This window comes from Ziziphus jujuba, chromosome 12 (assembly GCF_031755915.1).
Source record: "Ziziphus jujuba cultivar Dongzao chromosome 12, ASM3175591v1".
In the NCBI taxonomy this organism is placed as follows: domain Eukaryota; kingdom Viridiplantae; phylum Streptophyta; class Magnoliopsida; order Rosales; family Rhamnaceae; genus Ziziphus; species Ziziphus jujuba.
The window spans coordinates 5,624,251-5,645,742 of NC_083390.1; the positions used below are offsets into that span (position 1 = coordinate 5,624,251).

General features: G+C 34.4%; 5 protein-coding genes across 6 annotated transcripts; 3 read left to right on the forward strand and 2 right to left on the reverse strand.

Annotated features, from left to right (window-relative positions):
- The first annotated feature begins 53 nt into the window (after nt 1-53).
- On the forward strand, nt 54-3,105 carry LOC107428583 (protein POOR HOMOLOGOUS SYNAPSIS 1). Of its 2 annotated transcripts, none has more exons than XM_016039145.4 (8): nt 54-362; nt 1,394-1,510; nt 1,627-1,692; nt 1,800-1,903; nt 2,019-2,215; nt 2,313-2,371; nt 2,538-2,565; nt 2,846-3,105. In XM_016039145.4, the coding sequence occupies exons 1-8, from the start codon at nt 63-65 to the stop codon at nt 2,902-2,904; spliced, it is 930 nt and encodes a 309-aa protein (XP_015894631.3). In that variant the 5' UTR covers nt 54-62; the 3' UTR covers nt 2,905-3,105. The 2 variants fall into 2 exon arrangements, with proteins under 2 accessions (XP_015894631.3, XP_024934289.3); XM_025078521.3 differs by having other exon boundaries at nt 2,316-2,371.
- A 152-nt stretch (nt 3,106-3,257) lies between these two features.
- LOC107428601 (peroxidase 5) lies at nt 3,258-4,780 on the reverse strand. The gene is made up of 2 exons (XM_016039164.4): nt 4,147-4,780; nt 3,258-4,057 (listed from the first exon to the last, which is right to left on the reverse strand). The coding sequence occupies exons 1-2, from the start codon at nt 4,369-4,371 to the stop codon at nt 3,287-3,289; spliced, it is 996 nt and encodes a 331-aa protein (XP_015894650.4). The 5' UTR covers nt 4,372-4,780; the 3' UTR covers nt 3,258-3,286.
- A 2,358-nt stretch (nt 4,781-7,138) lies between these two features.
- LOC107428582 (lysM domain receptor-like kinase 3) lies at nt 7,139-10,681 on the forward strand. The gene is made up of 10 exons (XM_060813113.1): nt 7,139-7,790; nt 8,097-8,300; nt 8,385-8,524; nt 8,611-8,700; nt 8,796-8,901; nt 9,513-9,664; nt 9,873-9,970; nt 10,065-10,203; nt 10,288-10,386; nt 10,478-10,681. Exons 1-10 carry the CDS (start codon nt 7,139-7,141, stop codon nt 10,640-10,642), a joined length of 1,845 nt encoding a protein of 614 aa, XP_060669096.1. The 3' UTR covers nt 10,643-10,681.
- A 1,321-nt stretch (nt 10,682-12,002) lies between these two features.
- On the forward strand, nt 12,003-15,607 carry LOC107428597 (AP-1 complex subunit mu-2). The gene is made up of 11 exons (XM_016039158.4): nt 12,003-12,382; nt 12,637-12,783; nt 12,969-13,031; nt 13,147-13,323; nt 13,414-13,517; nt 13,985-14,092; nt 14,187-14,283; nt 14,376-14,473; nt 14,651-14,792; nt 14,945-15,067; nt 15,256-15,607. The coding sequence occupies exons 1-11, from the start codon at nt 12,254-12,256 to the stop codon at nt 15,352-15,354; spliced, it is 1,287 nt and encodes a 428-aa protein (XP_015894644.2). The 5' UTR covers nt 12,003-12,253; the 3' UTR covers nt 15,355-15,607.
- A 1,532-nt stretch (nt 15,608-17,139) lies between these two features.
- On the reverse strand, nt 17,140-20,264 carry LOC107428581 (L-tryptophan--pyruvate aminotransferase 1). The gene is made up of 4 exons (XM_016039143.4): nt 19,941-20,264; nt 18,277-18,563; nt 17,554-17,855; nt 17,140-17,446 (listed from the first exon to the last, which is right to left on the reverse strand). The coding sequence occupies exons 1-4, from the start codon at nt 20,262-20,264 to the stop codon at nt 17,247-17,249; spliced, it is 1,113 nt and encodes a 370-aa protein (XP_015894629.4). The 3' UTR covers nt 17,140-17,246.
- Nucleotides 20,265-21,492: the final 1,228 nt, after the last annotated feature.

Below are 21,492 nucleotides of genomic sequence, written 5' to 3' on the forward strand. Positions count from 1 at the left end.
TGGCACAAATTTGTACGAACCAAAAGGGAAAAGAGAAAGATTTGGACGCACGGCAAAGAAAAATGGCGGGATCTCATTCTCATTCTCTGGCACTGATAGCAGCAAGCGAACAGACGCCGGAGAAGAAGTTGGCGATCGGCGGCGGTGGAGAGCGGTGGGAGGTGGAATTCTCTCGTTTCTTCAACTACCCTCCGATGACCTCCACTTGGCCTGACCTCGTCCCTCTCCCTTCAAAAGTCAGAAACCGTCGTCCATCTGGTACCTGGATCTCTTCCTCTTCACATGTTCTGTTACAACTCCTCCCTCACCCTTCCAACTCCGACGACGTCGTTCTCCGTGTCTACTTCAGAGACAGTATTCTGGTCACTCTCACTCTTTCCATTTTCCTTCTCTTTTACAACATTCTTTCTCGCTAGCTCTTAGTTGTTCTATTTTCTTTTATTTTATTTTATTTTATGCTTGGATTGATTGAGCTTTTTTGACTGTCAATTCCGTTTGTTTTCCGAGAAAACGGAGTGATATAGAAATCAGTTTATAAGAAATTGGAATTTTGGTAATTCATTTTGCGCTGTAAACAGCGTTTTGAATTCATTTGAATGTAGATCGCATGGCGTACTGATTATATGTCAGCTATAACGCGTTGATTTCTAACAGCTTCTAGTATTCAAGTTGTATGAATTCCTCATCATGTTGTTTTTCCTCTTCAATTTGTTCTTGATTTTTGTTGCTAATATTTATTGACGGATTGGTTTGCGAATTGTATGGATCATCGAGCATGTGCTGGTTTCTCTTTTCAGTTGTTTGATATATATATATATATATATATTTTTTTTTTTCCTCCTCCAAATAAACTCGTATGTTAGCTAGAGAAAGGGAAATCCATGGTGAATATGGGCTCTTTAGTAATATAAAAAGCCAGCTACAGCAAAGTTCATCACTATTATGATCTGTTGATGAGTTTGGACTTCGGATTGATAAATAAAAAATAAAAGAAATAAAAAAATTATCAAACCATAAAATGAAATTTTAGTATTTAGTTTTTAGACTAAGTGCCAATGAAGTAGCTAAAGAACTTAACAGGGATTATTTCCATAATTCTGATTCAATTATTGAAATCTACCAATTTCTAGTGTATAATCATTCCTTTATATATATATATATATATATATATATTTATTTATTTATTTTGGTGTGCATAATAATTCCCTGGCTTTCTTGGGTACAAGAAATTTTTGTTATTATTAGTTTTTGTTTGGTTTAGTTTTGTGAAGAGAGCATAAATCACCTTGTTGCATGAAGAGCACTAGGTTTCCAAGGGTACAAGAAATTTTTGTTATTATTAGTTTTTGTTTGGTTTAGTTTTGTGAAGAGAGCATAAATTACCTTGTTGCAGGAAGAGCACTACGTTTCCAAGTTGCACTTCTCCTGGCCTCAGGTGTCATGCCTTTCCGGTTTTCCTGCAAGGGGTACCAGAGCTGTATTTGCCAGCTACAGAGATGGGGTAGGTGAGGTAAGCAACTCTTCTTTTAGTTTTTCTAGACTACGCCGTTAAGTTCTATTCAAGAATTTGTGTTCTGTACTCCACATGGAACAAGCCAAAAGCCTCTTCATTTCTGTGTACTGCAGGTTCAGAAGTTTGCTTTGCGATTTTCAACAATTTATGAGACCGAAAGATTCGTGAGTGCTTTGAAGGTGAAGTCGTCGTCATGAGTATTATAACATGGGTCTTATTGTATAAATATCGTAGAAACTTTTAGTTTTTATGTCATGGTGGTGTAACATTTTGTTCCTTTTTTCAGGAGATCTTTAAGGTTGAAAGAGATACTGGACTTGTCACTTGTGGGTTTGGATCTGAAATTTCATCACAATCTGAGTTCATATCTTCAAATACAACTCTCTATAGGTAAAAGAAGACCCCTATTACCCAATCTAGTACACTCCTCTCCTTAGCAGGAAGATAAGTAATCTCAAAATACATGCTGAAGAGAAATACCTAATTGTGTTTTCTTCGTTTCCAGGGCTAATGAGGATTTTAATGTCACGAATCCTGCTGAGACTTATACTCCTGAATTTCCACCTAGCTCAAACAATTTAGCTGAACAGTATTCATGTACCAAGGATACTGTGCCTCCTTGTAACTTTGATGTCCTTTTTTCAGCCTTGCCTCCCAGCTTCACCTCATTGATGGAAAACTGCTCCTCTGATGTTGAACAAAGTAAATAATTTTTCATTAGTTGTAAACAGGGGGGGAAGGGGGGGAACCGTTTCTACCATTCTCTATAATGATTTACATTTCTTGTTCTACGTTGTAGCAGCAGCCCAACCAATCTTGTCTCAGCCTCAGGAAGTCAACATCAAATCACAAATAGTGGTATCTTGTCTTTTTCTCTCTTTTCTTTAGTGGTATTAACGAATATGCTTGGTCACCATATATTTTTAATTATGGTTTGGTGGCAACTATTATTCTGATCACGGAGATTACCGTTCAGACTGAGTAATACTACTGATTTATTAACAATGTTGTTTAAATGCTGCAGAGATATATGGAAGATTCTACCTTCCAAGGTATGTCATGTTCTGGACCTCCATCTTGTTGCATCTTGCATAATTGTTCTGCTAGATGTGTGACCTCTTTACTTCCTTTGTCATATGGAAAAAAAAGAGCTTATACCAAGCATCCTATGCTACTTTTACATGTAATTTTATCGGCATCATGATATATATACCACTTTTTGTCCTTGTGGTTTTAATTCAATTGTTTCTAATATTCGAACTTTATATCTAATATTTTCTATCGCATGAGATGACAATTTAATAAGTTGTTTCTTTTCTTTTTATTTGACAGATATGTTGGTAAAAGTGGAGAAAGTTCTTCAGGAAATGGGAGGTGATTTGGTGCTATAATTGTTTGTTTGGTCATATTTTGGTTATCAAGCAGTTTGTCTGCATTTCTGCATTTGTTCCCCAGCTATGAGCTGGTTGTCATCACATACAGCCAAAACATGTTCATCCTATCATGGCAGTACTCAAGTTGTGAATACGACAAAACTTTTTAGCTAAATAACATATCAGCATAGCGATGCCTCTCAAACTTAGTCTGCAAAATGTTTCTGTGATACATATATGTTAGTGTCCTCATAGATATGCTCTTATACCATTCTCAATCAGAGTTAAGGAGTCGAAATTGGGAAGGAAAAAAAATGATAAATAATTTACCATGGAAATAATAATAATGACAAACTCCTCCCAGCTTGAACCCACAGATATTTAAAAAAGCTACATACCCTTATTTAGTTGCACGGCAACTTTTTCTTATCTCTCCATTTTTTCCAGTGAGTACATCTGTCCTTCCCAAATGAATAATGGCCTTGGTAAATTTCCTCTTCCATCCAATGGGATCAAAAGCCATTTTATGCACAAACTCACTGGTCTTTGGATTAGTAGCCAATGCTTGATCCGCTTCAAGAAGCCCTCTCCCTTTCAACAGGTTCCAATAGTACATATTGTCCAGACTGAATGGAGTTATGGGATCAAAGTTTGTAGTTACATCGCCATTCTGTCTGAACCGCGGACAAGTTGCCGAAAGATGAGCCGCATAGAATGGATTCAGGGAAGGGTCTCGTGTCTGTGTTGAGCTGAAATTATACAGTCTATAATCAAACACACCGCAGTGAGCAGAACCAAGTGAATGTGCACCGAGTAAAACAACCATTTCTTCTACACTGAAGTCCTTCTTCTTGAAGATGTCAATTATATCATCAATAGGTGTTCCACCACTCGGTAGGTTACCCCTTACATCGGAAGCCAGGGAGGTGCGGCCGTCACGACGGCCGGCCGGGACAGGGTAGTAAGGCATTCCAGATAGAACTGTAGCATCCCTTGTTGCAAATGCTAATATGTCTGCACAAGATACCGTTTCTGGGCATTCCTCTTCAATCCTGGTCTTGATTTCGTCAATGAGATCAAGACCCTTGAGACTATTTCCATTAGCTGGTGATGTCTTTTCAACCGGCTCACCAGAAGGTGTGGAATCCAACAGAAGTGAAGCATCACAACCCTGTTTCCATAACAAAATCAATCACCAAAAAGGCCATTCTAACAAGTTTGAATTTGGTACACATGCAACGAAACGTTTGGGAGGCTTACCTTCACAAAACAATCATGGAAAAAGAGCCTTAGAAGGTGAGGAGTAACACGAAGATCTTTCAAATAGGCTTTGAAAACTACATCAGCCACAATGCGTTCCACATTGGGGCATTGTATCTTATAAAACCCAACGTGCAAGTGGTTTCCATCTTTCTTCGCCCATGAAGGAAGAATTATCATGGAGAAGATGAAGATCATTGAAAAAATCAAACGGTCCATCGTCATTGTTTTAATTATGAATGCTGATGATCTAAGCTGAAGGATTTGACTTTTAAAACTTCATGCACAGAGGGTTATAGAAGAAAAAGAAGGTGACAATGGTTTTGTAGAGAAATGTGCCTTTTCCCAGGCCTGTGGAAGCTAGCTGGGAGGAGGTCACAGACAGTTCAAAATTCTTTGCGACTCGTAATTTTACTGTGAAAATTTAATTTTTGAGGTTGGTGAATTATGTAGTTTCTAAAAATTTATTTTTCTAAAGAAAACGGGTTTAAATTTCATCAATTTGTTATAAACCATTAACTCATATTGATTTTTTTTTTTTTTGTTTTTCGGTTGCTTTCTGCCTACTCAAAAATAGGTAGTTCTTGTATTGGATTTTGGTCTAGAAAGGTTTCTATTTTTAGCGCTTCGGTTTTAAATTAAGGGCAAGCCCAGCATTGCTTGGTTTGCAAATTTTTCTATTTTTACAGAAGAATGAAAAACAAAGCGTTGGCGTTCGGTGCTATATTTCTACCTAAAAATCTGTTAGTGATTGACTTCCGCTGAGTCATTGCCAGTGATAAAATTGTTGAAGGGTATTTTACTTGGGTCAATTATAAGTCCGGTTCAATTAATTACACATTATCCCCGTTTGGATTTTTTTATTATAATGTAGTATTTATTGGTTAAATTTTTTCAATAATTGTAAGCACTTGGCAAACTTTAAATAATTATAATTTGATATCCTGTACTACTATTATTATTATTATTATTATTATTAATTTTTTTTTTGGGGGGGTTTTACTATAAGCATATTTAGAACTTTCTTTTTTTTTTTTTGTTTTTTGTTTTTTTGGGTAAATGCAAATATATTCTCTTGATTATATCAAGAGGATCAAATCTACAAGGGGGTTTTTAGGGGGCAGAGAGAGAGAGGTTGGGCATGCTATAACATCCAATGAAATTGAAAATTATATGGTATAAGCATGAAATTTAGGTCACCAATCAACAAGCTAGCTCGATCATGAGAAGATCCTCGGTTATATATATTCATCATTGTTTGTTAAAATTAATTATATATTTTTCAGAATTTGCCTTCAGTTTTAAGAAAATATACAGATTTCGTGTATAAATATGTACTGTGATTCCTTGAATCTCATTGGAAAGATACTCAGCAATGTGAAAACTGAGACTTTTGCAAACCTTTAAGGCAACCATATTGGATTGCCTTCTATATGCTCACATAGAGCTCCTATGAAATGTCATCCTTACATATATATATATATATAACATGTATATATTGTATACATATTATGTGCAGTGTTATAATATTAATATAGGTTTTGTAAAAGCTAGCCGGCAATCCACTCGAATGCATAGCTGACTTGTCCAGATTCTAAATTCATTTTCTTAGGCAAACATTAATACTATATATTTGTTTCCAAGTACATGCAGTTAGAAAATTGCAAGCGCTAGCCATTGATTGACTTCAATATAATTATTCTAGCTAGCTTATATATTATATACTTGATCTCTAGTTCTTTGTTACTCTCTGAGGACAATTTCTGTATCTTATACTACCATCTAGGGGTTGCCAAAGTTAATAGTAGAAGAGCTTTAGTATTCAGGTCACATAGCTCAACAATGTGAATGAAAAAGTTTTTTTTTTTTTTTTTTTTTTAACCAAACATAACCACACTAAATTTTATTTATACACTTTTAATGAATTAAAGAGACAGAGCCAATATCTTTGCCGAAAGATAAGGTTAGAAATAGGAGAAAGCAATATTAGCACTTCAACATAGTTTTAAAGACCTTTTTTGAGGTGGGATTAAGTTAGATTCTCATTACTGCAAACTTCAACTTGAATAATTAATAAAAAGAAGAAGGTAAAACAGTGATGATGTGGTACCTAGTCTATACAGGAACTTCAACAGCTGTTTATTAGATTCCCTTTTGGGCACGCACAAAAAAAGAGTGTCGCAGTCCAAAGAAACAATCGTTGCCAGCAAAAAGAAGCTGCGGAGCATCCAAAACCTGCTTTGCAACCGGAAAAAACAAGGCCCTTGTCCCAGCTTTTGTGAATATATAGGTATAAATGGCGATGAAATTTGTAACAAGCCAGCTTATAATGACAACTTATGAGTTCTCTATATGTGACCATAATGCAGTAAATAAAAACTGACACTCAAATTTTCATTTCTCCAATAGACAGTTTGAGAAAAGTTCTAAAAATCATTAGATTCTGCAGTTTGTGCTAATGGACTTTAAAATATTCATATGCAAATGAGGTGCCAAGGTTTGAACACAAGATATCAAATGTGTCTTTGATACTCATGTGGTAGGTAAGACTTGGTATTAATCCTAGTACTATGAATTGCTCTTGGTAAATCACATCCAAGTGTATTCATTACATTAGTAAATTGTAATAATCGCCATTAGGTCAATATATTAATATAAAATAATATCTACTGTGCTAGAAGAAGTGATTTTCATATAATTACGAAAACATTGTAATCCAATATAATAGAATTTCATTTCCATAGACATTGTAATCCAATATAATAGAATTTCATTTCCATCTGTGTCCTGCTTAGCCTGTTAGGAAAACGAGTATGTTTTTCTTATAAAACAATGTCAATCCTGACCAATTAACCGTGTTTGAGAAAAACCAAGCAACTAATGACAGAGAACAAAATATGGCTTTGTAACTCTTATACAATTTTTTTTTGCATTTTCTTCTTCATTCTTCATTCTTCACAGGGAACAAAAAAAACCTCCTATGAGCACAGCCATGGAAAGCCATGGTCTCCTTCCCTCTCTTCTCCTCCTTTTGACAACTCTGTTTTCTGGTGTTTCCACAAATATAGATGTATCTATCAAAAGCACTCTCATGAGCCCTTTTAACTGCTCTTCGCAAATCAGGACGTGTAATGCTTCTCTATACCACATCAACTATGGTACTCTCCGAGAAGATCAAATTGCAGCTTTTTACTCTGTCAGTGTTTCCCAAATGAAGCCCATAACATATGGCAACAAGCAAGATTACCTTATAACAGTACCTTGTTCTTGCAATAATATGGGTGGGACTACCGGATATTTCTATGATACAATCTACAAAGTGAAAGCAGGTGACAGTTTTGTGAATGTTTCAGCTCAGCTTTATAGTGGTCAAGCTCTTAGAGTTGGGACAGAATTATTTATGCCTGAAATAGATTTTACCATGCATCTTCTATGTGGATGTGTAGAAAGTGACACACAAACTGTGGCAACATACACTGTTCAGTTACATGACACAGTTTCAAGTATTGCCACTCTTTTATCTGCCAAAGTAGAGAACGTGGTGAGCTTGAATAGAAATTTGACCGAGAATCCAGATTTTATAGATATAGGTTGGGTGTTGTATGTGCCCATGGAGAAGAATGGAAATGAAAATCCAAAACCAGGTGAGATTTATTTGTTCAGATTTCAAAGATATATGATTTTCATTCTATTTGACACATTCCATTCTCCTGAATTATTTGGAGAGCTTTTTTAGATATGTACCAAAAAACTAAGTTTTGGTTTTAATGGACAATTCTATATGCAAAACCAAAGAAAAACCTTTTAAATACATGACTTTATAAGGGCCAAGCATTTTAGTGAGATTGACGTCAGAAATGCAGGCATTCCAGAATTCAATAGAAGTTAATAATAGCTAATTCTTCATAGGAATTTAATACAACAGCCTTATTTCCTTCTGTTATCACCAGGAAGGAGACATAAAATTACGATAATAATCATCATCGCATTAGCAGCTGTGGCAACGCTTTCGGTGGCTGCATTGTTAGCTATCCTTCTCAAGAGAAGAAGATCCAAGCAGAAAAGTGAAGAAGATCCAAAAGCTGTATCCAAAGCTCTGAGTGCTAGATCCTTTTCCTTGCAGAAATATTTCAGTAATAAAGAAAATATGGAAGGTCAGACAAAAAAAACTTGTCCATTTCCAAAAAAGTGATATATTCTATCATATGTACAAGTTATATGCATTGTTGATTGTACAGATATGGCAGATTTTGAACCAGAAAGACCAGTAATATATACTCTAGAGGAGATTGAAGAAGCTACAAGTCACTTTGATGAATCTAAGATAGTTGGAGAAGGTGGATATGGGAGTGTGTACTTTGGAGCATTAGGACAGCAGGTATGAAAAGGTCTTGGAAAATTCTTTTCGCTTCTTTTCAGAATGCTAGTTAAAATAGCCGAAGATAAATTGTGTTCTACTTTCAGGAGGTTGCCATAAAGAAGATGAAATCGAATTTATCCAAAGAGTTCTTCGCAGAGCTAAAGGTGTTATGCAAGATCCATCACATCAATGTTGTGAGTATTCATCTTTGAATAAAGAATCTTTAATGTGATGTGGAAGAAAATAGAAACACCTTGATTACATTTCCATGTAAAATCTCTTTTCCTAGGTGGAGCTTTTGGGGTATGCCTGTGGAGATGACCACCTTTACCTGATTTATGAATATATTCAGAATGGGTCTTTGAGGGATCACCTTCATGATCCATTACTAAAAGGTAAGTATTTCAAATAATTGGTACATTTGTTAGTCCTGAACAAAGAATCTTTGAGGCTAGAACACATTAAATCAGGCATTAGTTGAAACTAGGTGAAAATTGAAAGTTCTTCAATATTTCCGTTGCTATGCATTTGTCCTTAAGAAGTCAACAGAAGGGCAAGTTTGTAGTGCTCTTTTTCTTCTTAAGGTTTTATGTGGGGACAACCATGGTCTAAAACATTGACTGTAAAGAGTGAAATGTGCTTACAGCAGTGTTGTGATTATGTGTAGCATTCCTAAATTCAAGATTAGATCATGAAGTTAGGAAAGAACAAAATAACAGATAAATGAAATGAGATTCACCAAATGTATCTTAACCAAGTTCAAACAAGGGAATCTGAGTTGTAGAATTCAGAAGCCAAACATGGGAAATTATGTCTCTGCTCTTAGGACAAATATGCTGGTGATGAGTAAGGTTGCCTGAACTTTTGGAACTAGTCTCCAATCCATTGACAGCCATTAAGAATACTGGATTACCTTTAAAACTATAAAAAGTTGCCTCCAAGCTAGAATCCTTGACTTGCACAGTATTGGGAAGAACTTGACAAAAAATGATTCTGATTAAATCAGGTCACCAGCCTCTGTCCTGGGCAGCAAGAGCACAGATTGCCCTTGATGCTGCAAAGGGTATTGAATACATCCATGACCATACGAAAGTACGGTATGTGCACCGTGACATAAAGACAAGTAACATTCTTCTTGATGAGGGGCTTAGAGCCAAGGTACCCACATATACCATTACCATTCTGATTATATGTTATTACATTTCCTCAAAATTTTATCATGTAGATAGTATATATCTTAACCTTTTCTTCATATACATGTTTTTATGCATCACTTCTTATTGATATTATAAGGACATTGTATCATCTTGCACAGATAAACTGAATACAAAATATCAAGCAAACTTGATATGTAAAATTTCTATAGGTAGCAGATTTTGGGTTAGCAAAGCTTGTCGGAAGAGCCAATGAGGAAGATCCAGTAGCAACGAGATTGGTTGGAACACCAGGCTATCTCCCTCCGGAGTAAGTGTTTATGGTGTTACTCTGTATTGCATTCAACTTTCAAGGGCATTTCCATGGTTGATTTTCATTTTTGATCCGAAACATGTCTTGAAAGATCTGTGAAGGAGCTCCAAGTGACCCCAAAAGCAGATGTATTTGCATTTGGAGTGGTTCTAGCAGAGCTGATTACAGGACAGCGTGCACTTATACGTGACAACCGAGTGCCAAACAAGATGAAATCTCTTATCACAGTTGTAAGTTGCTAAGAAACAATTATAGTTTTTCATATAAAACAAAGAAACCAAAAGTTGCATATTATTTGTTCCATTGATGTCCAGGTTAAAGATATATTCGGAGACGAAAATCCAGAGTCAGCTTTAGAAGCAGAAATAGATGGAAATCTTCGGAGCAGCTATCCCATTGAAGATGTTTTCAGGGTTTGTCTTGATTTTAGATAACAATTTCTTCACTTTCAAGTAAGATTGATTTTTCTCAGCTCATAATGAGTAGTTTTGGAATAATCTTCAGATGGCAGAGATTTCGCAGTCATGTTTGAGTGAAGAAGCAGTTGAGAGACCAGAGATGAGGGATATTGTTGTTGCTTTGTCTCATATTGTATCTTCTGCCAGAGAGTGGGAAGCTTCACTAGGAGGTAACAGCCAGGTTTTCAGTGGTCTGTTGAATGGAAGATAGAAAATAATCAACAGCTTTTTCCTTTCTTTCTTTCTTTCTTTCTTTTTTCTTTTTTTCTTTTTTCTTTTTTTAAATGGTAGGCAATGGTTCTTCATGATCGTTAATGTTGTAGAGTTTGTAATTCCGTACAATATTTTCTAACTGTATTCTGTATATTCGATTGCTTTGTGGAAAAAAAAAAAAAAAAGGTGGAAGTTCCTATATGTAATTCTTATATGGTTTTTAACCTTAAACTTTGTATGTTCTTGAGCTTCAATCTATAATTTAAAAAGACTTTGGCAAATTCGAAAGCATATACTTATTCACCAAAAGAAGAAAATTATATGGATATAATAACTGCTAACATTTCAGCCACGATTTATTTGCTGCGATAAAAGGCTCTGAAATTTTCACCATTTTCACTGTTTTTTCTGTTTGACAATAACCAACACTTCTATCACGTGCCACAATTTAAGCTAATTGAGAATTTTTGCAGCATTTTTAGAAAATAATATTAATAACAACAACAACAACAACAATTAGTTGGACCTAATAATTTAAAGTGATCTTGGAGCGGTGATAATAGAATATATGGTCTAAATTTTCCAAATTCTTTGTTCTACACTTTTTATCAAATTATTTTGAGATTTAGAGTAATTTTTTTTTTATTTGTTGGAAGAATTCAGATTTAGAACTTTAACGTTCAAATATTCTTAAAGTATTCTTAAACAAATAAAGGCGGTTAACAGAAATTGTTGTTCAGAAATGTTTAACAACGTTAAAACTTGTTTATAAGTTAATTTTTTATAATTTTCCAAACTTATTTATTAGCATTCTAATTCTTGAAATGCTAATAAATGACTTAACAAACTGGGACAAATATTCTCTAGTGATACATATAAGATTTTTCTTTTTTGAGCTTTTGGACTAAGGTCTTTAATATTAAAATTTAAGCCTTCCAAAACATAATTCATTTCCAATTCAGAGGATTAACTTAATAGTTCCTTTTATTACTTTGTATAATAATTTAGTTTTTTTTATATAGAAAAGCATTATTAACCTAAGTTTTTGTTATTTATAGTTTTTTTTTATTTAGTTATCTTTTGGAAAGAAAGATTAACCTGTCCTTAGTATTAAACTCTTCTTAAGAAAAATTAAACTCTTATTAGTTCACCCCAAAAAAAAAAAAAAAAAAAAAAAAAAAAAAAAAAAAAAAAAAGGGGGCCAGACTAATGAACCAAATGACGCCGTATCAACGTCTTCGTCATCGATCCGTTCTATTGTAAATATTCAATAGAAAACTAATGAATGAAACGACGTCGTAAAAGCAAGAGGCAAAGCGGGTCGCTTACGTTAGGCGCAAATACAAACCGTCTGGTTCGCTTCTTTATCAGTTTCGGAATTCAGAAGCAGAAGATGAGAGATGAGAGAGATTGAGATTGCTCAGAAGCCTTTATTTGCAGTAATGCGTTTCTTGGCATAGTAACTGCTTAATGGTTCGCGAAGCCGTACAGTTGGTGGTTGTAGATCTTCGACCTCATCTTCTAGTTGACCTTGCTTTCTTCTATTTGAGATCCAATCAATTCCCTGCAACTCCGATCTGATCGGTACAAAACCCTAAGCAGCACTTCCATGGCGGGAGCTGTCTCGGCTCTATTCCTTCTCGATATCAAAGGCCGCGTTCTGATCTGGCGAGACTTCCGTGGCGATGTCTCTGCCGTTCAGGCCGAGCGCTTCTTCACCAAGCTCATCGAGAAAGAGGTACGCTTTCATTCGCAAGCTTCCTTTTTTTTTTTTTTTTTTTTGGTTTTTTCCCTATGGAGTTTAATTGAGCAGATCGACTTTAGTGATTGCTTGCTGAGAAAGCGAGTGAAAATGAAAAATAGAAAATGAATTTGTGAGATACTGTTATCTGTTTGTTCTGTTTTCTATTTCCAATTTGATGCATTTTGAGCTTTATTCTAAGTATAGCTTTTGATCTGCTGAGATTTTTGGTTGTTTTGATTGCGCTTCAGGGTGATCCGGAATCCCACGATCCAGTTGTTTACGACAATGGCGTAACCTACTTGTTTATACAGCATAACAATGTTTTCCTGATGACAGCTTCCAGGCAGAACTGCAATGCCGCAAGCCTTCTCTTTTTCCTACACCGAGTAGTTGATGTAAGCGCCTATTGGTAATTATTGAATTCAAAGCTTTGTCAGTGTGGATTTGGAAATATAATGAGAAAAAAAAAAAAATGAATGCTGACAAGCTGTAGAATTAAAAAAAACTACCATATCTTTTTTTGTTTTTTTTTTGTTTTTTTTTGGGGCATTGAATTCAATCAATTCATTTGTCATGACAGGTCTTCAAGCATTATTTTGAAGAGTTAGAAGAGGAATCTCTTAGGGATAACTTTGTGGTAGTGGTAAGAATATACTGGAAATCTATTTGGCCTTAATCTAGGCAACTTGATTTATTTTTGTTCATTGTCAAAATTTGCAATTTGATTCGCAATTGTGCTTGGCTTGTCTTTGCTGCAGTATGAGTTGCTTGATGAAATGATGGACTTTGGTTACCCTCAGTATACAGAAGCAAGGATTCTTAGTGAATTTATCAAAACAGATGCTTATAGAATGGAAGTTACACAGAGGCCTCCAATGGCTGTGACAAATGCAGTGTCTTGGCGCAGTGAAGGGATACGATACAAAAAGAACGAAGTAGGTCTTCTTTTTTCCTTTTGTGAGATTAAGAGAATTACTTGTTCGTTAATCTTTAGAGACAGTGATTAAAATTACTTGTTTATACAGGTGTTCTTGGATGTGGTGGAGAATGTTAATATTCTTGTTAACAACAACGGACAAATAGTTAGGTCTGATGTTGTTGGCGCATTGAAGATGAGAACTTATTTAAGGTATGTTGTCCTCTGTACTTCAGAAGTCATAACTTCTTTTCATTATGATAAGAATGGTACTATGATACTATTTGTTAATCTTTAAAATATAACCTTCAATGCGCCACTTTATTTTATTTCTAGATTTTAATAAAATGTTAAGAGAACTGAAAACAGAAGGTTAACCATGCAAACCTTTTTGTAATTTTTAAGCAAAATGCTCAGATTCTTTGCTAGTTCTGTGGGCTCTCCGTAGGAAGCTTGTATAATTGAATGATGAATCTATGCATGCCATATAACCTCCCAGAAAGAACACAAGCCCAACTTAAGCGCATACCCGTACCCAATACTCATATCTTTTATTTTTTCTAGAACCTTAAAGTTGTTCTTGAGTCGTGTAATATGAATGTAGAAATCTTCATTATCAAGATTTGTTTTATGCACTGGGATTAAATGGTAGCTGGAATATGTTGATGTATTCGTTGCAGTGGTATGCCTGAATGTAAGCTTGGCCTTAACGATCGAGTGTTATTGGAGGCACAAGGGCGAGCAACCAAGGGAAAAGCTATTGATTTGGAAGACATCAAATTTCACCAGTACGCAGCTTAATTCTCTGGTCTATTTGAATCTGGTGTCGGTCATTCAAGTGTTTTAGATTTTGAGATTGCTGTTCCTTAACTTTTACTTCAGGTGTGTTCGTTTGGCTCGGTTTGAAAATGACCGGACAATTTCCTTCATACCACCAGATGGATCTTTTGATCTCATGACATATAGACTCAGTACTCAGGTTCACTTTTGGCTTTCCAAATGCTGTTTCTTTTTCTATTCTATTAGTTGCTTGGTCATTCCATTGATAAGTTCAATTGTTTTGACCTTCAGGCGAAGCCTTTGATTTGGGTAGAAGCTCAAGTTGAAAGGCACTCAAAGAGTCGTATCGAGATTATGGTAAAAGCTAGGAGTCAGTTCAAGGAGCGTAGGTATTATTATTATTTATTTATTGTTTATTCTTTTCCATTTTTGCATAAAAATTTGGGTAAAAAATGTGGAGGGCTATGGTTTTGGTTACCGTTTAACCATGTCTTTATTATCCTTTGTGTTAAGTTTGTTAACCTCGTGTTAACTTCTTTATCACTAATGAAGCTTTAATTGTACAGTACTGCTACTAATGTTGAGATTGAGTTGCCTGTGCCATATGATGCTACTAATCCTAATGTCCGGACATCAATGGGATCTGCATCATATGCACCCGAAAGTGATGCGTTGGTCTGGAAAATAAGATCTTTCCCTGGTGGCAAGGTATGGGTTTAAGATATCATTACATCTCTAAGAACTTCAAAATAATGTCCTTGGTAGCTATGATTGAAATGATATTATCTAATCCCAGGTGCTGTATAGTATAGACCTTTTGTTTATAATGGCTAACAATGTTTCAAATCCAACATTTGTAGGAGTATATGTTGAGAGCTGAGTTTCGCCTTCCCTCCATAACTGCAGAAGAAGGTCCTCCTGAGAGAAAGGCTCCTATACGTGTAAAATTTGAGATACCATATTTCACCGTTTCTGGAATACAGGTATGCCTTGTGGACATAGATTAGGTTCTCTTTTGTCAACGACGTCTAAATTAGAATATTGTGTTTTCTTACCTTTACACATGAGCGGCTAATCTTGGTCAAATATGTAACTGGCAATGAATTATTACTTTCGAGGTTTCTTGAAACGGTGTTGATATTCACATTTATATAAATATGTGGTTTTGTAGGTTCGTTACTTAAAGATTATTGAAAAAAGTGGATACCAAGCGCTTCCATGGGTTAGATACATAACAATGGCTGGCGAGTACGAACTACGACTAATATGAATGGGAGTTCCTGCTCGGCGTCTCCAATCCTCCCAACATTTTCTGCTTCTGATTGATTTAAGACTCAAAAACTGGTGGATAAATTAAAGGCCGTCAAGGAAGTTAGTTTCTCTTAGACCGGTGATTAAAAAATATTTGTGTATGGCCTTATTTTGTCTGTGCATTATTATGAATTTTTTTATAAAATCTATAAATATTGTAAGTTGATAGATTTCTTCTTTCATATTTTGAAATTACGAACAACATTTTGTCATGAATTTTGTTTGGAAATTCATTCAATTCTTTATTGGTTGGCCCAGAGCAGGCCCATAGTCTACCAGTCACCCTATAATATAAGCCCCATATGCCGTTCCACTTCTTAGCTGGGTGGGCATCCATCCTCTTTGCTTTCGTCCAATTTTCTCAATTGAATACGACCAGCTGACTGTAGCAAGTTAGTCTTGCTTAGCCAGTTGGGGCTTGTTGTTTTAGTATGTTTTAGGATGATCCACTCAAATCTAGTCGTGTGTGATAAGTGGTTAAAACTCTTTTCTTAAGTTTAATTTCTGGTTAGAATGAAAAGCCCTACGGCCTTGTTTGGATCGTGTCATTTTTAATGGGAATTTGAAATTCTTTGAAAAAGTCACTTTTTTAAAATATTTGGATAATAAATTTTGACAACGAAATGTGATTAGTGGAAAGTAATTCTAAATAAGGGAAAATTAAAGGGAAAATAAATCTCATAAAATAGGTGGTATTTCAAATTTATTGGAAAAATAAATAAATGGTTTATTTATTTCTATATTATCCTTACATTTAAAGGATATAAAATTTTTCGTACCTCTTAATTCCAATTTCTACTATACATTCTCAACATTTACCAAACATTAGTAATAGAAACTAATTTTTCAGGAAATTAATTTCTAAAAAATTATATCTTATAAATCAATTTCTTTTAGAAATCAATTTCTTTTATAAGATTGATGATTCTCAAAACAGAGCCTACAAGAAAGCTAGATTGAAAAAAAAAAAAAAAATTGGTATACGAATAAACATATTAGCTCTTTTGGGCCTAAATGGGCCTACAATTAGGGCTAATGTGTCAGCGACAACCAATTCAAAACAAATGGAACCTCATTTGAATTCCCAACTCTTTGATTTTTTTTATGTTTCAATTTTAACTTTTAATTTCTATAATCTTGTTCAATTTTGTAATTGAAGGATCTTAGATTTGTGAAAAACTTATTATAATTCTACAACATAGGAAACACAAAGGAGAAGGATAATATTTTCTTTTATTCACCGACAGTTTTGTAGCATCACTGGAAAGGGTTCACTTCCAAGTATCGGTAATAGAAATGAAAGTGGCATTTCTTTACTGACCTACTGTTTTAGCAAAGAAACTTCATAAATTGCTGATCTCTTGGCTAAAAAGTCCTTATCTTTTAATTCTGTTTGCATTTTGTTTCTGAGAGTCCTTTAGCTAATTTTAATGACTTATGGTTGGTTTATGTGAATGGCCTTTTGGGCCCTGCTTTGTAATCCTCCGCTCAGAGGCTTTTTATACTTAATAGCAACTATATCTCATGTATATTCATCAAACTAACAATAAGGTGTTGGACACAGTAAAACCAAAACTATGTGACAAAACCAACCAAAGCAATGGATATGATAAATCTTTTATTATTTCTTATATTTTTCCTCAACATAGATATACATTGATAATTCAGAACAAATTCAGATGATGATACAGATTTTTCTTTTTGTCTTCTCTGTATCTCTGTATCGACGGTTCTTACCCCTCTACTTGACAATCATGCTAACCCTAGCTAGTAAAAACCCTAGTATTTTTCTTGACAAGCAGGCAAACAAAGAAATAAATGTATAAATAAATAATAATATTAATATTTTTATCAATGCCCATTACGAATCCCTTTGATAGTCAATAATCTATTAAGGAAATTTTCAAACACATCCTCCCTACTCAGCATGCTAACCCTAGCAAACCTTGGATCAGACCCAAAGCGTTTCCCACCTCTGCTCAGTATTTTATTTTCTTTCAGAAACTTCTCACAGTCTTCAATGTCTCCGTTGATCTTCAACCATGCAAATGCTGTTATTGGGAAAATAAAATAATGTCCATAATATTAGAACAAAATAACCCAATATTAACATATAATTCCAAATGTAGTAATATAAAGAGTAATATTTATTAATTACCAGGATAAGATTCAGTGTAGTCTCCATTGAAGAGGCAGAATTCTCTTGGGAACTTGGGAAGACTGAAAAATCCATTCATTGCCACAACTTCTCTTAACCTCGACCATCTTTCGGCCATTAGTCGATGACCAAATTCGAAGAAGTTTTCGGTGCTATCGGACTTGATATCTTGGTAGCTATTGTAAATCACTCCCATGATCGTTGCAGCTCGGTGTTGTGAATCTTTGGATACACCAATTGAGCTGTACTCGATGAAATTTGTCATTTTCCTAGCAATCTCCTCATCCTTGACAATAGACCACCTTCAAAAACATAAACATAAAATTTCCAAGATCTACTTTCAACTTTTACATAAACTATTTTCATAATAATATATATATATATATATATATGTAAATAGTATTTTTGTGACGCCGTAGACAAGTTTTTAATTGATTGATCCACATCATATTCCATGTTATATAATTTTTTTTAAATAATATGTTATTTAATGCAAACATTTATAAGTTAAAACTTATCTGCACTAGAAAAAAATTATATATATAATTATAAGAAATGTCTAAGGTTAATACGATAATAATATGTTAAATTTTTTTATCGGAATGGTTAAATAAGTTTGGATTTGTTTAATTGGATTGGATTTATTTTTAAAACTAAATCTAAAAGGATTAATTTGAGAAGTTAATATAATATTTTCAAATTGACTCGATAAAAAAAGCTTACCCAATTCGAGAACCGGCATGTCCGGTGCTTTTGGAAAATGTAAAGGACATGATATCATAATCAGCAGCAGCAGTTATGGCTGTGTACTGAGGCCAATAGTAAGCAAGGTCATAAATATGCTTCCCTTCATTAGATGTGCTATTCACCACGGCTTTACGGATGCTACCATCTGGGTTATTTGGCGATGTCACAACCTCTATGTATGGTTCTTCCTTGTCGAACGCATACGCATCACCTGCCCATTTGTATAGCCCTGATCGTAGGTAATCTGTCTCCTGCTCATATTGCTGCAATGCGACAAAACAAATTTAGATACCATTGCAACAATTTATTTATGTTTGTTTTCCATGTGTGAAATACGTAATAATTAATCTACGTTTTAGGTAATGTATATGCATAAGAAACTCTCCCCATTTATATCTAACCAAAGGTGAAGTGCCTATGCATTGTAGTTAGCTGTCATGTATTCAAATTCTTGCTATTTGCAACAAAAAGCAAAATTTATTAAAATGTCAATGAATCTAAAATTTTAGATTAATAAATTAATCTAAAATTTATCAATGAATTTTAAACAAGCAAAAAATAAAATAAAATAAAAATAAAAAACCAAAAGAGACACTTTTAAAGGCTATGTTGATAATATAATTGATTAAAGAGTTGGATATATATAGAGTGAAATTGTCAACAGAGTATTAATTTCTATAAACCGTAAGCAATCATATTTCCATATATGCAACTTTATAGATACATATGTAATTGAACATGCATGAAAGATTAAAACCAACAAATTGATTGAAAGCTAGTTTAAAACAGGCAGAGAAACTAATTTGTTAATCTAACAGATCACCGCCCCGCCTAACAAAACTGAGATTTGAGTTTAAATGAGTAGATGGCTGAAGGCATGTCATTAACAAAGTTTAAATCAACCAAAGAGAATCTTTAAGATTGACCAACTTTGGTTTATCAAACTTGACACATGCCCATGTTACCATGTTTAATTTTCCTAGGAACTCGAAAAAAGAAATGTAGGGTTTTGTGTTTGTTCCATGTTCCTAAACATTTATGTGTTTCCAAAAAACATGTCTGTCACTATGTCTCTCCACCATGCAGACATCTCCATGTTCTACTACGACAGCGTTTCTCAACATTAATGTCACCTTCTTTTTCCATTCACACACACCCACATACACTAACAAATCATTCCGTTTCTACTTCTAAATCTCCAAAAGCTTCTAAAAAGCCATGCTTTCTGCTTTTATCTAGTGGTTTTTAATTAATTATTTGGTTTTTTATATCGATGCCCATTTACTTTTGATATTTTGTTATTTTACCTTCTTTAATATTCAATTAACACTAATACATTTTGAAATTTATAAATGATACAATATCAGCCCAAAAAGTTTATGCCTTCATTTATTTTAAAGTGTTGGTGCTAATTCGATAATAAAAATGCAAAAATCTTGAATTGATATAGGACATTAATACTAAAAACCCTATGATTATTCATAATAATTATAAAATCGAGGGTAAGCTAAAAACAAGTATTAAGTTCGTTGTTGGGTTGAGCTTTGACTTTCGAAAACGTCCCCACATCAAGATTCATGATTAAAGATGAAAGATGGATCATATAAGAAAAGGTCAACTAGGTGGTCAACGAAGCTCACCGAGTAGTAAGGAGCAGCACACACCACACTGATGGGCTGGGGCCCACCTGGGGTTGTGAGAGCGTACAACGCAGCCTGATAGAGCTGCGTAGAGCCTGTCCCCACCACGATATGCCGACCGTCCACCACTGCGTTCCCAACCACACGATGCAGTTTCTTGATTGCCTCTTCAAGTTCCGCCTCCAGAAACCAGCACACCTTCCTGGGATCGCTCAGATAGCTCATCAACTGCGAACCGGTGATCACAACCTTACACTTGTCATCCATCTTCTTCCAGTATTGCTCGTACGCCATTGGATCACCCCTGTCATCGAACAAAAACATATTTGGCTTAATACTTATGTTTTTCGTCTACATTAATCAATAAACAAAACAGAAATAGTATTCTTTACCCAAAAAAGAAAAAAAGAAATCGTATAGCTTTCAGTTCATTGGATTTACGATTTTCTTTCCAAATTTAAGTTTTTTCAATATTTAAAACGAGAATAGGTTTAATTACTTAATCAAAAAAAATTTGAGGAAAAAAAAATCCGATATTTGGTAAAGGATGAAATTAATATTCTTTGAATTCAGTAAGCTAGCTTTGCACCAACTTGAATCGAAAAAAATAAAAATAATAAATAAATAAATAAAGCTTACTGGTCGAGATGAAGGAGAGGTGGTTCCGGCGAGCAGTTAAGCTCCCTCGGGTGGTTATCAGAGGAAAAGCATTTGGCAATGGAAGGCTTAGCAGGCGCTAGAATCTCAGTGCTACACATTTTGTTTTTTTTTTTTTTTTCCTCTCTCTGTTTTTTTTAGGTCGCTCTCAACGTTTCTGGTCAGCGTCTTGTTTTGTTGGTGGTGTTGGACTGTTGGTATAATTGGGTTTTTCAATGTATATGCTTTTCTATAAGCATAACTATAATACATATATATATATATATATATATATAGAGAGAGAGAGAGAGAGAGAGAAGAAGCTGATAGCTAGCTAGTTGGTGCATGAACCAAGTAAATCCTTCGTTTTTTCCCTTAAAAGGATGACCACCCTGCCAATTTCCTTTTTTTTTTTTTTTAATTATGAAAATCTACTAAGTATCCCAAAATAAAGGTAGAAAATCTCGGAAAAAATGGTAGTTAATTGATTTACCCTCGGAGCTCAGAACTTGATTTACCTATATTGATATATAAGATTTTTTTTTATTTTGATGTTTTTCCATCTCTCTCCTATATATATATATATATATATATTTATATATATAAAACCTTTTTTTTTTTTTTTCGTTGAATCTCTCTCCTATATCCTTATTCTATGGCAGTATGTGGAAAATTTATAATTGCTTTATCTTTGCCTTGTAGTGATGGAATTAAATGCAGTGCCTCGAAACTACAGACTAACTAGGCTACCTAATATGGAAAATAAAAGGTGTTTGGTGAGATGGAAAAAGGAAGATTGCTCTTTATTTTACTTCTTTTTTAGTGTCTAAGATTTATTGCCTAGAGCATTCCAATTTATTTTCTAAAATATTAAAAGTATCATTTTTTTAAAAAAAAAAAGCAGGTTCTTAAAATT

Coding starts and splice junctions, on each gene's coding strand:
- LOC107428601 (XM_016039164.4), bottom strand. CDS start 4,371: ATGACGATGGACCGTTTGATTTTTTCAATGATCTTCATCTTCTCCATG. Junction 4,058..4,146: donor TCCATGATTGTTTTGTGAAG/GTAAGCCTCCCA, acceptor TTATGGAAACAG/GGTTGTGATGCTTCACTTCT.
- LOC107428583 (XM_016039145.4), top strand. CDS start 63: ATGGCGGGATCTCATTCTCATTCTCTGGCACTGATAGCAGCAAGCGAA. Junction 1,511..1,626: donor ACAGAGATGGGGTAGGTGAG/GTAAGCAACTCT, acceptor TGTGTACTGCAG/GTTCAGAAGTTTGCTTTGCG. Junction 2,566..2,845: donor GGAAGATTCTACCTTCCAAG/GTATGTCATGTT, acceptor TTTATTTGACAG/ATATGTTGGTAAAAGTGGAG.
- LOC107428581 (XM_016039143.4), bottom strand. CDS start 20,264: ATGTTTTTGTTCGATGACAGGGGTGATCCAATGGCGTACGAGCAATAC. Junction 18,564..19,940: donor GTGCTGCTCCTTACTACTCG/GTGAGCTTCGTT, acceptor GTCGCATTGCAG/CAATATGAGCAGGAGACAGA. Junction 17,447..17,553: donor CTACACTGAATCTTATCCTG/GTAATTAATAAA, acceptor TCCCAATAACAG/CATTTGCATGGTTGAAGATC.
- LOC107428597 (XM_016039158.4), top strand. CDS start 12,254: ATGGCGGGAGCTGTCTCGGCTCTATTCCTTCTCGATATCAAAGGCCGC. Junction 12,784..12,968: donor TCCTACACCGAGTAGTTGAT/GTAAGCGCCTAT, acceptor TTGTCATGACAG/GTCTTCAAGCATTATTTTGA. Junction 14,093..14,186: donor GAAGACATCAAATTTCACCA/GTACGCAGCTTA, acceptor CTTTTACTTCAG/GTGTGTTCGTTTGGCTCGGT.
- LOC107428582 (XM_060813113.1), top strand. CDS start 7,139: ATGGAAAGCCATGGTCTCCTTCCCTCTCTTCTCCTCCTTTTGACAACT. Junction 8,525..8,610: donor TTGGAGCATTAGGACAGCAG/GTATGAAAAGGT, acceptor TTCTACTTTCAG/GAGGTTGCCATAAAGAAGAT. Junction 9,971..10,064: donor CCAGGCTATCTCCCTCCGGA/GTAAGTGTTTAT, acceptor ATGTCTTGAAAG/ATCTGTGAAGGAGCTCCAAG.